The sequence below is a fragment of the Scyliorhinus canicula genome, chromosome 2 (genome assembly GCF_902713615.1).
Source record: "Scyliorhinus canicula chromosome 2, sScyCan1.1, whole genome shotgun sequence".
Classification (NCBI taxonomy): domain Eukaryota; kingdom Metazoa; phylum Chordata; class Chondrichthyes; order Carcharhiniformes; family Scyliorhinidae; genus Scyliorhinus; species Scyliorhinus canicula.
The window spans coordinates 259,911,653-259,930,143 of record NC_052147.1 but is presented as its reverse complement, the minus strand read 5'-3'; the positions used below and the strand labels follow the sequence as shown (position 1 = coordinate 259,930,143).

General features: G+C 46.2%; 1 protein-coding gene across 6 annotated transcripts in view; it reads right to left on the bottom strand.

Annotated features, from left to right (window-relative positions):
* Positions 1 to 269: 269 nt before the first annotated feature.
* Positions 270 to 18,491, bottom strand: part of lypd6 (LY6/PLAUR domain containing 6) — a 314,028-nt gene continuing 295,806 nt past the window's right edge. For 5 of the 6 annotated variants that reach the window (XM_038789990.1, XM_038789992.1, XM_038789989.1 and 2 more), the window contains 3 exons: positions 14,618 to 14,716; positions 6,510 to 6,640; positions 270 to 591 (listed from right to left, as the gene is read on the bottom strand). In XM_038789990.1, coding sequence (XP_038645918.1) covers positions 424 to 591; positions 6,510 to 6,640; positions 14,618 to 14,716 — 398 coding nt within the window. In that variant the 3' untranslated portion in view covers positions 270 to 423. Of the gene's footprint in view, positions 592 to 6,501; positions 6,641 to 14,617; positions 14,717 to 18,491 lie in introns of all 6 variants that reach the window. The other variant, XM_038789994.1, reaches the window with a different exon arrangement.

The window sequence follows — 18,491 nt, the reverse complement described above, 5'->3', positions numbered from 1 at the left end:
CCTATTCATTGTTTAAACTTTTTTTTATTGGAGTTTCAGTTAGAAAATTTGTAAATAATAATTTTCTTTCCCCTTTCTTTTGCATGCTGCGTAACCTCAGAATACTGATTCTGTGCAAATGCTGGTGATATCCAGAGATACGTTTGGTGTTGAATACTCATTTCTTTACCATGTTAAGAGATAAACTTATAAATATTGGTTTCTGGCTTTGAATTTTCATAATGTTGCACTCCTTCAATATCTCTTCCTAAACTTAAAAATAGCATACATTTTCAACAGAAAACAGTTTAATTAATATGAGGAAAATTAGAACATTATAACCCTTCTTTACAGCATATAAGATATTTCACTGTATAAATGTATCATACAAAAATAAATACTATGTTAGACAATGCTGTACATGAAAGCATAAAATAGCACCAGCTATACAACAAGCAGGAACAGAAGACTGAAGCACGTTAAAGTCACTGCAGACTGAAACAATTGTCGAGATGTTTGATTGATAGGAGAGAGTGTTGCAAATACTGCCTGGGAGGTGTTTCTAGGTAATGGGAGGTTGCAGATTGTCCCTTCACAACATGAGGTGCAGATCTGAAAAAGACGACGTCGAATATTATCAGATATTTTTCGGGAGGTTATTTTCTTCCTCATTTTCTGTGCCCTCTTGTACCATTAGACATAGACATAGAATTAGACATAGAATTTACAATGCAGAAAGAGGCTATTCGACCCATCGAGTCTGCACCGGCCCATGGAAAGATCACCCTCCCTCAGCCCATACCTCCATCCTATTTTTGCTTTTGCTAACACTGTCGGGGAGGTTTTAAACTAATGTGGCAGGGGGATGGGAACCAGATTAGGAAGTTAGAGGTCAGTAAAGAAGCAGCAACTATAGCCAGTAAGGTACGAGACAATAAACTCAATGTCACTAAGGGGAAGAGTAGGCAGGGAAGAGATGATGAACGCAAAGGTGGTCTGAGGTGCATTTGTTTTAATGCGAGAAGTGTAGCAGGTAAGGCAGATGAACTTAGGGCTTGGATCAGTACCTGGGAATATGATGTTATTGGTATTACTGAGACTTGGTTCAGGGAAGGGCAGGACTGGCAACTGAATATCCCAGGGTATAGATGCTTCAGGAGGGATAGAGAGGGAAGTAGATGGGGTGGAGGAGTTGCATTACTCGTCAGAGATTATATCACAGCTGTGATTAAGGAGGGCACGATGGAGGATTCGAGCACTGAGGCAATATGGGTGGAGCTGAGAAATAGGAAGGGTGCAGTAACATTGTTGGGACTTTACTACAGGCCTCCCAAAAGCGACCATGAAGTAGAGGTACAAATATGCAGACAGATTATAGAAAAATGTAGGAGCAATAGGGTGGTTGTGATGGGAGATTTTAACTTCCCCAACATTGAATGGGATTAGTGTAGTGTTGGAGGCGTAGATGGAGCAGAGTTTGTAAGGAGCATCCAGGAGAGTTTACTTAGAGCAGTATGTAAATAGTCCAACTCGGGAAGGGGCCATGCTGGACCTGGTATTGGGGAATGATCCCGGCCAGGTGGTTGATGTTTCAGTCGGTGATTACTTTGGGAATAGCGTTCACAATTCCGTAAGTTTTAGAATACTCATGGAGAAGGACAAGAGGGGTCCGAAAGGAAGAGTACTAAATTGGGGAAAGGCAGAGTATAACAAAATTCGGCAGGAGCGAGGGAATGGGATTGGAAGCAGCTGTTTAAGGGTAAATCCACATTTGAAATGTGGAAGTCTTTTAAGGAAAGGTTGATTAGAGTGCAGGACAGACATGTTCCTGTGAAAATGAAAGATAGAAATGGCAAGATTAGGGAACCATGGATGACGGGTGAAATTGTGAGACTAGCTAAGATGAAAAAGGAAGCATACATAGGATCGGGGCAACTCAAAACTGATGAAGCTTTGGAGGAATATCGGGAAAGTAGGACGAATCTCAAACGCGCAATAAAGAGGGCTAAAAGGGGTCATGAAATATCTTTGGCTAACAGGGTTAAGGAAAATCCCAAAGCATTTTATTCGTATGTAAGGAGCAAGAGGGTAACTAGAGAAAGGATTGGCCCACTTAAAGACAAAAGAGGGAATTAATGCGTGGACTCAAAGGAAATGGGTGAGATTCTTAATGAGTACTTTGCATCGGTATTCACAAAGGAGAGGGACAAGATGGATGTTGAGGCTAGGGATGGATGTTTAAATACTCTCGGTCAAGTTGTCATACGGAAGGGGGACGTTTTGGGTATTCTGAAAGACATTAAGCTGGACAAGTCCCCAGGACCGGATGGGATCTATCCCAGGTTGCTGAGTGAAGCGAGGGTCTAAATAGCTGGGGCCTTAACAGATATCTTTGCAGCATCCTTGAGCACGGGTGAGGTCCCGGAGGACTGGAGAATTGCTAATGTTGTCCCTTTGTTTAAGAAGGGTAGCAGGGATAATCCAGGGAATTATGGACCTGTGAGTTTGACGTCAGTGGTAGGCAAACTGTTGGAGAAGATACTGAGGGATAGGATCTATTCACATCTGGAAGAAAATAGACTTATCAGTGATAGGCAGCATGGTTTTGTGCAGGGAAGGTCATGTCTTTTGACCTGACGAATACTTTTCGTCAGTATTCACTCAAGAAAAAGATAATATTGTGGAGGAGAATGCTGAGACCCAGGCTATTAGAATAGATGGCATTGAGGTGCGTAGGGAAGAAGTGTTGGCAATTCTGGACAAGGTGAAAATAGATAAGTCCCCGGGGCCGGATGGGATTTATCCTAGGATTCTCTGGGAAGCCAGGGAAGAGATTGCTGAGCCTTTGGCTTTGATTTTTAGGTCATCATTGGCTACAGGAATAGTGCCAGAGGACTGGAGGATAACAAATGTGGTCCCTTTGTTCAAGAAGGGGAGTAGAGATAACCCCGGTAACTATAGGCCGGTGAGCCTAACGTCTGTGGTGGGTAAAGTCTTGGAGAGGATTATAAAAGATACGATTTATAATCATCTAGATAGGAATAATATGATTAGGGATAGTCAGCATGGTTTTGTGAAGGGTAGGTCATGCCTCACAAACCTTATCGAGTTCTTTGAGAAGGTGACTGAACAGGTAGACGAGGGTAGAGCAGTTGATGTGGTGTATATGGATTTCAGTAAAGCGTTTGATAAGGTTCCCCACGGTCGGCTATTGCAGAAAATACGGAGGCTGGGGATTGAGGGTGATTTAGAGATGTGGATCAGAAATTGGCTAGTTGAAAGAAGACAGAGAGTGGTAGTTGATGGGAAATGTTCAGAATGGAGTTCAGTTACGAGTGGCGTACCACAAGGATCTGTTCTGGGGCCGTTGCTGTTTGTCATTTTTATAAATGACCTAGAGGAGGGCGCAGAAGGATGGGTGAGTAAATTTGCAGACGACACTAAAGTCGGTGGAGTTGTAGACAGTGCGGAAGGATGTTGCAGGTTACAGAGGGACATAGATAAGCTGCAGAGCTGGGCTGAGAGGTGGCAAATGGAGTTTAATGTGGAGAAGTGTGAGGTGATTCACTTTGGAAAGAATAACAGGAATGCGGAATATTTGGCTAATGGTAAAATTCTTGGTAGTGTGGATGAGCAGAGGGATCTCGGTGTCCATGTACATAGATCCCTGAAAGTTGCCACCCAGGTTGATAGGGTTGTGAAGAAGGCCTATGGTGTGTTGGCCTTTATTGGTAGAGGGATTGAGTTCCGGAGCTATGAGGTCATGATGCAGCTGTACCAAACTCTGGTACGGCCGCATTTGGAGTATTGCGTACAGTTCTGGTCGCCTCATTATAGGAAGGACGTGGAAGCTTTGGAACGGGTGCAGAGGAGATTTACCAGGATGTTGCCTGGTATGGAGGGGAAATCTTATGAGGAAAGGCTGATGGACTTGAGGTTGTTTTCGTTAGAGAGAAGAAGGTTAAGAGGTGACTTAATAGAGGCATACAAAATGATCAGAGGGTTAGATAGGGTGGACAGCGAGAGCCTTCTCCCGCGGATGGAGGTGGCTAGCACGAGGGGACATAGCCTTAAATTGAGGGGTAATAGATATAGGACAGAGGTCAGAGGTGGGTTTTTTACGCAAAGAGTGGTGAGGCCGTGGAATGCCCTACCTGCAACAGTAGTGAACTCGCCAACATTGAGGGCATTTAAAAATTTATTGGATAAGCATATGGATGATAAGGGCATAGTGTAGGTTAGATGGCCTTTAGTTTTTTTTTTCCATGTCGGTGCAACATCGAGGGCCGAAGGGCCTGTACTGCGCTGTATCGTTCTATGTTCTATGTCTTACAAACCTAATAGAATTCTTTGAGGAAGTGACAAAGTTAATTGATGAGGGAAGGGCTGTAGATGTCGTATACATGGACGTTTGATAAAGTTTCCCATGGCAGGTTGATGGAAAAAGTGAAGTCGTATGGGGTTCAGGGTGAACTAGCTAGATGGATAAAGAACTGGCTGAGCAACAGGAGACAGAGAGTAGTGGTGGAAGGGAATGTCTCAAAATGGAGAAGGTTGACTAGTGGTGTTCCACAGGGATCCGTGCTTGGACCACTGATGTTTGTGATCTACATAAATGACCTGGAGGAAGGTATAGGTGGTCTGATTAGCAAGTTTGCAGATGATACTAAGATTGGTGGAGTTGCAGATAGCGAGGAGGACTGTCAGAGAATACAACAAAATATAGATAGATTGGAGAGTTGGGCAGAGAAATGGCAGATGGAGTTCAATCCAGGCAAATGCTGGTGATGCATTTTGGAAGATTAAATTCAAGAGCGGACTATATGGTCAATGGAAGGGTCTTGGGGAAAATTGATGTGCAGAGAGATCTGGGAGTTCAGGTCCATTGTACCCTGAAGGTGGCAACGCAGGTTGATAGAGTGGTCAAGAAGGCATACAGCATGCTTGCCTTCATCGGACGGGGTATTGAGTACAAGAGTTGGCAGGTCATGTTGCAGTTGTATAGGACTTTGGTTCGGCCACATTTGGAATACTGTGTGCAGTTCTGGTCGCCACATTACCAGAAGGATGTGGATGCCTTGGAGAGGGTGCAGAGGAGGTTCACCAGGATGTTACCTGGTATGGAGGGTGCTAGCTATGAAGAAAGGTTGAGTAGATTAGGATTGTTTTCGTTGGAAAGACGGAGGTTGAGGGGGGACCTGATTGAGGTCTACAAAATTATGAGAGGTATGGGCAGGGTGGATAGCAACAAGCTTTTCCCAAGAGTGGGGGTGTCAGTTACAAGGGGTCACGATTTCAAGGTGAGAGGGGGAAAGTTTAAGGGAGATGTGCGTGGAAAGTTTTTTACGCAGAGGGTGGTGGGTGCCTGGAACGCTTTACCAGCGGGGGTGGTAGAGGCGGGCATGATAGATTCATTTAAGAAGCATCTAGACAGGTATATGAATGGGTGGGAAGTAGACCTTGGAAAATAGGAGACAGGTTTAGATAAAGGATCTGGATCGGCGCAGACTGGGAGGGCCGAAGGGCCTGTTCCTGTGCTGTAATTTTCTTTGTTCTTTGTATCCCCGTTACCCAGTAACCCCATCTAATCTTTGTGGACACTGAGGGAAAATTTAGCATGGCCAATCCACCTAACCTGCACATCTTTGGACTGTGGGAGGAAACCGGAGTACCCAGAGGCAACACATGCAGACACGGGGAGAACGTGCAGACTCCACACAGTGACCCAAGCCGGGAATCGAACCTGGAACTGTGAAGCAATTGTGCTAGCCACTGTGCTACCATGCTGCCCAATGAACAATGATTCGACGCACGAGAGAGACTGGCTTGTGCGAAAGGAAAATTACCTGTTTCGATGTAGCACCCCTTAAAACCTGAGATGGCACAGTGGTTAGCATTGCTGCCTCACAGTGCCACGGACCTGGTTTCATTCCAGCCTTGGGTGACTGTGTGGAGTTTGCACTTTCACCCCGTGTCTGCGCGGGTTTCCTCCGGGTGCTCCAGTTTCTTCCCACTGTCCAGAGATGTGCAGGTTAGGTAGATTGGCCATGCTAAAAATTGCCCCTCAGTATCTAAAGATGTGCCGGTTAGTTGGGGTTACGAGGATGGGGCGGGGGAGTGAGTCTTGGTACCCTCTAATTTCTGTACTCGGGGAACTTCCAGAAACAGCAAAGATGCTGTACAGCCTATCGCCTATTTCCCAAACGGTTTTGACAATCATTGTTTCAGAGTTCATTTGTCCTCTAACTGGCTATAAAGTGCCAGTCCCCGTCCCACACTCACCCTCCCCACCTGAAAACAAATTGCCTGTGGGTTTGTGCAGGAACCAAGCCCAATGTGTTAACGTGAAGCCCAGGCGTTAAATTGGCTTGGGCCATAAATTGGTGAGTTTGGGCGAGCAGCAGGCCCCAGGATCATCTTTCCGCTCCAATTAAAATAGTAGATACTTTTTATTTAGCTCAGGCTAACAGTTATTGAGGCAATTGTAGAATATTTTGTTGAAATAGGAATGTGTAACAGCACCTATTCACCTTGTTTCCTTCATTATCAGGTTCCGTGCACCCAACAGATAAACACTCCTTCAGGGAGACACATCGTTTTGTGACCAATGAACTGTCACCCTTTGCATTCATTTTGTGCCTTGTGTAACAGTACAGCGTTCCTGAAAAAAAAAGGAAGAACAATCCAATTATGGGAAATTCCAAATGCTCTGATCAAATCTGGGACAGTGCAGCAGAACTTGGGGTAGAGAAAAATCTCCAGAGAACTGTTAACTAAAGGTCTAACAGGAGATGGGGCAAAGGCAGTTAATATGCAGTGCCGGGATTTTAGCTCATATTGTCATCCCGCTCATACCCAAAGGCAAAAACTAGGGAAAATTGAACACTTTTCCCATCTAATTATAGGCTCAAGGCCAGTACAGGCTGGGATCCAAACTACCCACCACATCAACTGTATAACTGAGCATTGCTTGGTAAAGAAAGGCAAGGTTTTAGCTAGTACACCATCTCCCAGCCAAGTAGCTGGGTGTTACAACAATAATGGAGTTGCTGACTCATCACAGCAATGAATTAGGACATTTTCTCTCTGGTCGGGACTCCAATTTCAGGGCGATCACAATAGTGGCCATTGTGAGGAACATCCAGCCGGCAGTGGTTTTCCCAAAACTGGCCAATGAGTGGCCAGCGGGCAGGTTCACAAACCAATAAAGGATGGCGGGCAGGCATTCCAAGATGGAGGAGCCAATAAGAGGTCAGTCAAAACTGAAGATGCAGAAGCCAGCAGTTCAGGTGAGTGGGTGTCTTCAGCAATTGGACTATTATTGTGGAGGGGAAACCCTTTGAATGGAGCATAGCTGTGGTGAGGAAGGAAATGAGGGCCTCAATTTTGCAATGAGTATCCCCCACCCTCCCGCCTGCACAAGAGGCTGACTACAAGCTGGCCTAGTCCACAATGCCTTGGTAAAGCCCAATGGCTGACAGGAAAATTCAACAGCCTCTGGCAAAAGGCTTTAATGGGCCTTCTTGTCACTCACTATCGTGATATGAATTTTTATGTCCATTTCCCTCTCTGCACTCAACCCTATTGGGCCTGAATATCCTGACCTCTATCAGTTAGTTTACAAATGATTTGGAGAGCATCGGTCTGAAGTCACCTCTTCATTCCAAGCACACTACACTTACCATACTACATTTTAAAACATTGTCTGTAGAACGCCATCTGCCACTGTGAGGGGAGAGATCCCTAGTCCAAAGGGGCCTTCGGATGGAGGTGCACCCTCCTATTCCCCGCCCCACCCCCTCCCCCTCACCCACAATATCGAGGATGAGAACCTTTTCTGTTTCTCACCTTCAGTCATCAGAGCCAGCCAGCCCAAAAATTGAGGTTTGACGGGTAAAGGCCCTTGAGTACATGGCCACTTAAGGGGCTTAATTGCGGCAAGAGCAGGCTTCCCAACCAAGGCTCAGTCTGCCCCATTGTACAATCCCACCTGGGACAGGGCAGGTGGAGTCCTGGAGGTAATCCCACCCATGCTAATTTATGTTCATCCCCGGCCAGAGGGATGTAGGGCGGGATTCTCCCATACCCGGCGGGGCAGGGGGTGCCGGCGGGACGGAGTGGCGTGAACAACTCAGGCGTCGGGCCGCCCCAAACGTGTGGAATCCTCCACACCTTCAGGGGCTAGGCCCGCCCCGGAGTGGTTGGCGCCCCACCAGCCGGCGGGATAGGGCCTTGGCGCACTCCAACCGGCGCCGAAGGGTCTCCGCCAGCCAGTGCGAGTCGGCGCATGCGCGGGAGCACCAGCGGGTGCTGGCATCATCCCCGCGCATGCGCGTGAGGGTTCATCTCCGCAACGGCCATCGCAGAGGACCACAACGGCCAATGCGGAGTAATAGAGTGCCCCCACAGCAGAGGCCCACCCGTGGATCAGTGGGCCCTGACCATGGGCCAGGCCACCGTGGGAGTACCTCCCGTGGCACGATTCCCCCGTGACCCCCCAGGAACCCTGGAGCCCGCCCGTACCGCTGCTAGGGGGCCTACTCTGATTTATGCCGGTGGGACCGGCTATAGACGGGCGGGACTTCGGCCTATCGTGGGCCGGAGAATGCAGGCGGCCTCGGCGCACATTGAGTCGCGCTGGACCCAGCCATTCTCTGATGCGGGCGGCGCGACTCATGCCAGGCCGGTTTTTGGTGGGCGGGAGAATTGGGAGGACAGTGGGGGCGGGATTCACGCCGACCCCTGGCAATACTCCCACCCGGCGGAGGGGTCGGAGAATCCCACCTGTGGTGCCTACAATTCTGGCCATATAGCTTTCACTCATTTTACTGGAATTCCATATCTCAATTTGGGATTCCCACAGACTATTATTTGAATGGGATGTTTTCACCAGTTATTTATATTCATCTTTTGCCTTCCTTGATAGAAAGCTATGACAAGCACTGAGATTAGGAAAAAAATATGCCCTGCAAAAAGCATACATATGGTATGCCATGAACCGCTTGAATTCATTGTGTTAACTATTATAATGCATTCTGGAATGTATGTCACAGATCGGACTGTTAAGCTGCAATCTACTGTAGTGAATTATTGTTTTTAATTTCCCTGCAGAGAATGATCACATTCCTGGGCGGTCAATTGAACAGTCACATTCCTCTCCTGAAGGATGTGCCAAGCCTGGTAAGTGACATAAGGTGTGAATGCATCTCTATTGTTGGGAGGGAGTTCTGGCACATTGTCAATGCATTTGTGGAGAGGAAATAGAGGAATCAGCGAGTCACTGTAAGAGGCAAAGATTTACATCGGAGAGGTAAACAAAAGGTTTAGTAACAGATTATAAGTGAGGTAAGCATTTTACGCGTGAAATACTTCACTGATTTGCACAAGATCCTCACCAAAGTCTCATTGAGTTTTTGGACGTAATGTTCAAAACTTGATCCCTGCTGAATAGCGGGACCATTTTCGAGTTATGAGCATGATTTGCTAAAGGGTGGGCTTAGCCGTGAGTTTTAATTTAGCCACAGCATTGGTATTCTGTCTCCAGATTGTCTGAATTATTAGGGTGGGCAAGCTAGATGACACACCCATTCTATCAAAAGGAAGAATTTCTAAATAACGGGACCATGGCATGGCTCACCAGCACCTGGGTTCTTAAGACTGCAGCAACCACAGGAAGGGAGAGTATAGAACCGTGTGATACACTAATGAGCCACACTATACATTATCACAGGAAGTAATGCAGTATCTTACCATCTTTCTCTCTCTTGACGAGCGAAAAATCAAGCATGGAATACTCTCTGCCATTGCCAGAAAGCTTAGATCAGGTTTCAGGTCTCAACCAAGCAGAAGCATGGCTGAATTGGCACTGAAGATTTGCCAGATATTGCACCACATTGGGCTGCAAAGCCAAACAGTGAGCAGGACAGTACACCACTATATGCAATGGGTGGCCATGCAGATAATATCCTCATCAGGCAAGGGAGTGACAGAGAAAAATAATATAATCTTTATTGGTGTCACAAGTAGGTTTACATTAACACTGCAGCAAAGTTACTGTGAAAAGCCCCTAGTCGTCACACTATAGCACCTGTTCGGGTACACAGAGGGAGAATTCAGAATGTCCAATTCACCTAACAAGCATGACTTTCAAGCTGAGTAGTTATGCAACTATGTAAGAAGCTATGTATCGTGAAGTAATAAAAGTATTTTGATGCCTTTTTCAATCTTTGAAGGAATAGCATTGTTGAGCAGGCTAAATTTACCAAGTGTACCCAAAAGGAATGGGACAGTATTGATAACTTTACCAATGATCTGCATAGACTTGTGGAGAATTGTGAATATGGAATCTTAAAAGATGAACTAGTTATGGACAGAATTGTTGTTAGAGTCTTGAATGAAGCATAGTCTGACCATGTGCAGTTGAGATATGATTTAATCTTAACAAAGACAATTTAGGGGCGGCACGTGGTGCAGTGGTTAGCACTGGGACTACAGCGCTGTGGACCCGGGTTCGAATCACGGCCCTGGGTCACTGTCCGTGTGAAGTTTGCACATTCTCCCTATGTCTGTGTGGGTTTCACCCCCACAACCCAAAGATGTGTAGGTAAGGTGGAATGGCCATGCTAAATTGATCCTTAATTGGATAAAACATAATAATAATTGGGAACTCTAAATTTATAACAAAAAAAGGCAATTTAACTCAGCAGACAAGCTGAGGTCAGAAAGCAAAATCAATCTGTGATTCAGCATGACAGAAAGAACCAGATCCCACAAATGACAGACTCAGTGGAATATGTAAAATTTAAAAGCAGTGAGGTGGTTCTTTAAAAAAAAAGGTAGAAAGAGCTACCATCAATTGTCCCGCTAACTGTAATTGGTGTGGCAGGAAAATATAAAGGCATGAAAATAGTCCCACTAAAGGGGCCAAATGCCATTTTTGCAGAAAGAAAGGTCACTTCCAGTGTGTGTGTCACAGCAAGAAGCCTGTTCAGAATAAGTAAAAAGAAAAACCTTCGAAAGGGGCAAGACCCATAAATGTGAAGGAGCTCCAGAGATTCATGTGTGCGGAAGGTTCCTGCCCAATTGAGCTGTCGTGAATGAGCCACCAAGTCAGGTACTATGACAAGACAGTACATGATGCTGGCGGGATGCACAACAGAGGCTTTTTGAGAAAATGAAATGTTGATACCGCCTGATATTTTAGCTCACTATGACCCAGGATTATCTATCATGGTTGCTGCAGGTGCATGTTCTACTGGAATGGGAGCTGTACTCTTTCAGAGACAGACTGGTGGAATGCATACACCAGTTATAATGCAGTCTGTTCACTGACAGAGACAGACCACAAACCAATAGTGGCACTCGTGATTGCTGAGGAATTAGCCAAAATGCTTGTCATAATACACTGATTCAGACTGAGGATGAAGAAGTTCGATGCAAACTTTCCAGGAAAGCAGCAGGTCTTGGCAGTGGCAAGATCTGAACAAGATGATGCAAGTCTTATTGAAGAGTTAGAGACGTTTGAATTAATAACCACAACTCCACCAGTAACAAGCCAACAGCTAAATGAAATCAGAGAAGCAGAGGAATCGGAAGAAGGTGCTCAGGTCAGGGCGCAGTACTGTGTTAAAGGATGGCCAGCATGCATGCCACACAATCTCATTCTTAACCTACAAACAGAAAGGACATCTTAGTGAAGTTGATGGTTTACTCATCAATGATGAGAGAGTGGTCATTTTGAGAGTTCTGAGGCTCGACATACTGCGATGATTGTACCAAGGAAATTTGGACATTGCAAAATATCAGACTAGAACAAGAAATTCTGATTAGTGGCAAGGTCTCTTGAAATCCTTGGAAGAGATTAATCCAAATGGCATTACTTGTACTATTCATCATCAGGAGACAAGGGGACCGTTGATATGATAGCCCTTTCCATCAAGACTATGGGAATGTTTGAGATGCACCACTTTGAACACAGAGGTAAAATATTCTTGATCTTAGCAGAATAGCACCCTAGATGAACAGAAGTAAAGCAACTGCAGGGTCACACTGCTGAACGCGTGATCACATCACTAAAAGAGATATTTACAACACGTGGGATTCCAGACCTTGTAATCTTAGATAACAGACCACAGTTCACCAATGACTTCATGGTATGGCTTTGACCGCACTACTAACACACCAAAATACCTGAAGCCAATGGTGAAGTGGAAAAAAGGAGTGTATACAATGAGAGCATTGTTGAAGTAGAATGACATCCAAATTGCACTTCTGAGCTATTGTTCAACCCCATTTCGAAATGGTTTAGCACCTTGTGAACTCTTGGGAAGGGTCTGTAAGGGTCCTTTCTGCTGATTCCCTTATTTCCCATTTCTTTTATATTGCCATTATCATTTTTGATCCATGAATGATTAATGGGCAGTCCCTTTATGTCAAGTAGCAGAGAAGTGTGAGGAATTCAGGAGTTGCAGGAGGGAACAATCTGCTAGTTTGAACAGGGGACCTCAGACTTTTCAGCACCAGAGAAAGAGATGGGGTGAGACTTGGTTCAATTGATTGGCTGGTGGCCAATGAATTGGCCTAAAGGCTGTACTCTGCCCAGACAGGTGGCGATTGGGTCCTAGCCTAGTGGGATGGTTCTCAGAAACCTCAGGGAACACTTGAGTCCTAGACACAGGTAAAGACTCTCTCTCTCTCTCTCTCTCCAAAAAGACTGTATTTCTGAAGCTCCAGAGAAAACCTAAATGAAAGAATCTACAGGGAAACCATTACAGACTGCAAGCAAAGAGAAGGACCTGCTCTCTCTTTCTCCAGAAAGGCTGCGAGTGCTGTATTTCTGAAACTACAGAGACTTGAATGAATCTACAGTAAAACCTTGAACAAAGAGCAAAGTTTGAACAGGAGTAAGGCGCTGGAAACAACCATCAGAAACAAAGACTCTTTTTCCTTTCATGTATGATTTTCCCCCTCCCCTCTGAATTTGCCTGAAATGTGGATGTGTGTAGAGAATGGGGGGAAAGTTAAAGCGGGAATTAGGAATTAGGAATAGTTAACCAGCTGTATTTTCTACATATTTCATTATGGTTCTTGTTATAAATAAATAGTAACTGTGTTTAAACTTACAACCTACAAACCTGGTGACTGTAATTATTGGGCAGCCAAGGCCTTTCGGTATTTTTCTAAGAATTATTGGTTCATGCAATTGTGCAGTTACTCCAAGTCAAGTGGGCCTGAAATTGACTGCGCAGTAGCCCAGGATGTCGGAACAGAACTCATTCCCTACACTCACGCTTAATCATGCCGTGTGATACCTTTCACAAGGTGAAGGAGTGGCACATTGATATTGTGACCGGACTAGTAATCCAGAGACCCAGGATAGTGCTCTGGGGTCCCAGGTCCACCATGTCATATGTTGTAATTTGAATAGTGTAAAGATCTGTAGACATTGTACTAAATGTAGCAGCATAGACCTCAGGAGGGTGGGAAACAGGAGTTACAATAATACTTTCAGCTGCTAACCCCAACACTTAAACAAATGCTGTTCTTGCCATTCCTGCCCACATCCCATGGGCGAATTTAAAAAAAGCTACTCACATGATTTATTGTAAGAAGTTTTACAACACCAGGTTAAAGTCCAACAGGTTTGTTTCAAACATGAGCTTTCGGAGCGCAGCTCCTTCCTCAGGTGAAAGCTCGTGTTTGAAACAAACCTGTTGGACTTTAACCTGGTGTTGTAAGACTTCTTACTGTGCTCACCCCAGTCCAACGCCGGCATCTCCACAACATGATTTATTGAAAGCTGTCAGCAGGGTATTGCAGCTGAGGGGGGCGGGGGGTGAAGCATTAAACAGGCCAAGTACCTTCCCAGAAGTTAGAACGCTCCTGTCAAACTGTGGTCGCACTCTCTAACAGAAGAAGTGCTCTGAACAGCAGCCTCTCACCTGGCGGTGGCTGGAGCTCTTCAGTGTAACTGGTTGAAACCTTCCCAGCTTGTCAGTTTCACTGAAGAAACTCTTTCTGCTGCATTCTTAGCTTCATCATTCTGGGGAGTTGCTGCCAGTTTGGGGAAACAGGTCCCCTGGCTGGGAAATGCAGAAATGAGGATTGATAGAGTCCTTAAACTGCCTATTAATTACCTTAATCACTTAATCCGACAGATCTAAGGAGGTTCCCTGCACACCTTCAATCCTTGCCCACAGAAACCCAAAATGTGGTGCCGGGATCCAGACCAGACACCGATTTCAGGGAACTTAACTCTCCCCACTTTCCTTTGCATGAAGAGATTCTTAATCCCCTTTGTTATTAATGGATCTCCAGTCCAGTATAAAATCAATATGTAGATTGCATGTAGGGGAATGTGCAATGTGTGAACTATGGCTAAATAAGCTGGTTTAACCTAGGGGCTGGTTTAAAGCAGACCAAGCAGGCCAGCAGCACGGTTCAATTCCCGTACCAGCCTCCCCGGACAGGCGCCGGAATGTGGCGACTAGGGGCTTTTCACAGTAACTTCACTGAAGCCTACTCGTGACAATAAGCGATTTTCATTTCATTTTCATTTCATAAGCGCAGCAGCAAAATATACAGAGGCACATCAAGCCAGTGTGCTTAATGATGGCACTTTTCCGCAATCTGGACATACCTCTTGGGCAGTAGATGTCTGGTGCCCAGCGGTTGCACTCGTAATTATCTGCTGCATTTTCACACGTAAAACATTTGAACCCACCAGGATAGGGTGTTGCTGAAAAAGAACAAACGTAAATGTGTTTTGACAATGAACGCATTAGCTTTAACAACAGCAAAATACAGCAGGGAAATGTTTTAAATAAAGTGAAGCAAAGGGTTGCACAGGCTTCGCTGCCAATACATTAGCCTTCTTGATTATGTGCTGCACCTGCATGCTAACTACTTGAGACTCATGCTCAAGAACAATCCCTCTGGAACTCGGCAGCCGGTCTCCATTTAAGTAATACTCAGATTTTTTTAATTTTTCCTGCCAAAGTATATTCAGTTCTTCAATGTTCTGAAAACTGCCACAGTCAAAGTCCATCATTCAATTCACAAGAGTACTCTCTACAGTACCGTATGTGTGTCACTGGTAGCACAATGAGACAATGGAAAGCAAATGGTTTCAGCCATGGCTCAGTTGGCAGTACTCCAGCCTCAGATTCAGATGGTTGTTAGTTTAATTCGCACTCCAGTGACACGAGTGGGCTGACACTCAGTGCTGTCTTTAGATTTGGTGAAAGGGCGAGGTGAAGTGGGCGGAGGGTTGTGTCGAGCATAAGCACTGGCTGCCACAGAGCTGCTGGGCCGAATGGCCTACTTCTGAGCTGTACGTAGCTTGTTAAACCGTGGCTTTATTACATGATCCTGGAGCAAAATGTTAAATTAATTTGCATCTATCACAACGTTAGAGAAATATTAAAACATATTTGGTTGAAATTAGGTTTGGAAAGTTCCATTAAAGCTACTGGGCTGGATTCTCTGATTGTGAGGCTATGTCCTCACGCCATTTCTTATGCCCGGAAATTCAATGCAAAACTTCAATGCAGAAATTCCGTGTAGCTGGGGGCTAGCATGGGGGCTAGCATGCAGGCAGCGTAAAGCACCCGGCTCTAGCTGGCGATACGGCCCGGGAATTGCCAGGCCTGTGGCCGCGCATGCTCATGCGCATGCCTGCAGCAGCTATGCCATGCAACATGGCGCCGGCTGCTCGCGGACCCAGCCTGTGAAATAGTGCCTCCCCTTTGGCTGGCTCACAAGCCCCAGACCACCCCCCAACAGTGCCCCCAGCCCCTGATAAAATCCCCCTTGCCCACGGATTGGCCCTTCCGATTGTGGCGGTGCTGGACTGAGTCCGCAGCTGCCATGCCGAGATCCCGACGGATGAGACCACACGGACCAAAGCCGCCGGGAACTCAGCAGGTTGGTGGCAGAGCATCGGTAGGGTGGGCCTCAGGCAATGTCCTGAGGCCATCGGTACGGCACGCGGCGTACTCTCCAAGTGCGCCGCTTTGGAGGGGCGGAGCACCGCCGCTTCCAATTTGGTCGTCAACGGGGATTCTCCGGCCGAATGCCGAATCGCCATCGGCAACCGGAGAATCTCATCCCATGTTTAACTAATAGAAATTATGCAATGTCACCTGATGATACAAGCAAACTGATAGTCTGATGGTTATCTATCTGCGATCCATATAACCGTCAGATACCTGCTCTGTCTTCAGGGACGGGTAACATAAAATGCTCTCCTTTTATATTTGAACCCACTTGTGTTACCCACTAAACTGAACCAGCAAAGACCAGGTGCAAGTTTCTTTTACCCGTTATAAATGCTGCTAAAGTTTGCAGCCCATCTGCCATATTTAAATCAATAACCAAGGGTCATTTAGGCTTGTTATGAAGCCAATTGACCCTGATAATACGCTGACCGCATCATTAAAAGTTTGGCCTGGAGCAGTTGGCAGGAGTCAGCAGCCCGATTTTTCAATAATCTTTATTAGTGTCACAAGTAGGCTTATATTAACACTGCAATAAAGTTACTGTGAAAATCCCCGAATCGCCACACTATGGCGCCTGTTTGGGTACACAGAGGGAGAATTCAGAATGTCCAATTCACCTAACAAGCACGTCTTTCAGGACTTGGAGGAAACCAGAGCACCCGGAGGTAACCCACGCAAATACGGGGCAGAATGTGCAGACACCGCACAGACAGTGCCCCAAGCGGGTATCAAATCTGGGACCCTGGCGTTGTGAAGCAACAGTGCTGACCACCGTGCTACCATGCCGCCCATAAGTAAGTTCTCCAATGGGGTGGGAAGGGAGAGTGATTCTGTTTTTGGAGGCTGCCCTTTTTGGGAGTAGCCCCCATGAGATAGAATCCTCCCTTCTTCCAAGCCCCCCAAGACTTAAACCGCAATCCCTCTTCCTGGCCTGCTTAAAACCCTGGAATTACCTGTTCCGGGGGATCCATTCCTCCTCCTTTTGCAGTCCCGCTCACACGTCACTGGGACTGGAGGAGCTGCCGGCCAATCAGATATGTCGCCAGTTCCTGAGGGATGAATCTCACTCAGCCCTTGTTTAACCCTCCTACAGCTTTGCTATGGCTGCAGGGTGTGCTAGCATGGAGCAGGTTGGCTGTAGGCCAACTTTGTTTCTTGAGCAGGGGAGCGCCCTCATGTAATGTTCAGTCTCAAGTCTCTCTGGATGCAAGTCCACATTGCAAAAGTGTCCATAAAATGTCATCAATTGAGTCAACCTTTCAAGAAAATATTCTCATCATTCATCTTTTTAAGGTATAAATCCAGATCAAGTATTAACCCAATTTATTGTAATGAATTAGCAATGTATCATAACTTATACCTGATCAACATGAGCCAGAGAACTCAGCAGCGTAAGGAAAACGTGTTTGGCATTGGGCGACGACCCTTCCCGATTCTCTGGTGTTGGAATCAGAGTTAAAGGGATCTGTGTGTGTGTGTGGGGGGGGGGGGGGGGGGGGGGGGGAAGAGATCTACTTATTTTGGGGGGTATCTGTGGAGGTCTCCTTATTTGCGGCATGACTCTGAGGGGTCTCTTTTGTTAGAGGATCTCTGTGGGGGTGGTCAGTTTGGATCACCCATCCTGGGTGGGGGGGAGTTGACCCAGAAAATCCAGAGGTAGTGGGCTGAATTATGATGTCTGTGTGTGTGTGGGAGGGGAGGGGGAAGTGGCCAGCCACGGGACCTCGCTATCGGGCCGTCCGTTCAAAATGGCAGCCCGCTACCAGAATTCAGAATTCCCTCGGGAATCCCTCGCAATTCTCGTCATGCATAAATCCCAGCAGGAGTGCAAATCAGGTGAAATTCAGTTCCGGTTCCAAAACGGCGAATGTCACCCAACATCTGTTCAATTTTAATTCTTTATCACTTGTAACCATTTTTCCCTCCTGTGGGCAAGGTAAGATGGACCGTTACGTCACGATTTCCAAGTGATAGCAGGAGGAGGTCCAGAATAGCCTTTTCCTGTTCTCACCAGTCAGTTAAATAGTGTTTTGACCAGGGATGGACCGGTGCCTAACTCCTGAGTGGGTTATAGATATTACCCATCACCACTCGCCGCGGCGTGTTTCCTGGCAGTCGAGGTGGCTCAGCATTGGTTGCAACCATTGGCTGTCCTACTTAAATCTATGGAATTTTGAGTGGCTCGTCCTTCCCATCACCGGGAAACCCACCATGGGGAGGGTGGGAGTTGTTGCCGTCGGTCCCCGTTGCAGGACTGAAAGATTCCCCTGGGCGTGTAGGCCCAGAAAATCACACCCTATATATATATATATAACCGTGGAGAGCTCAATGCTAGAAATAAGTCAAACGGGTTCCTTAAGTTAACAAGTAAAGAGTTCATTTTATTGCCGAACCTCACTCAGGAAAAGTTGCAAAAACAGAAGATTTAAAATGTACAAATGTGTCCAGTTACTGACTAATACAAAACAACACTCCCCCCACCTCACCCCCATCACCGCTCCAGGAGGTCATTCA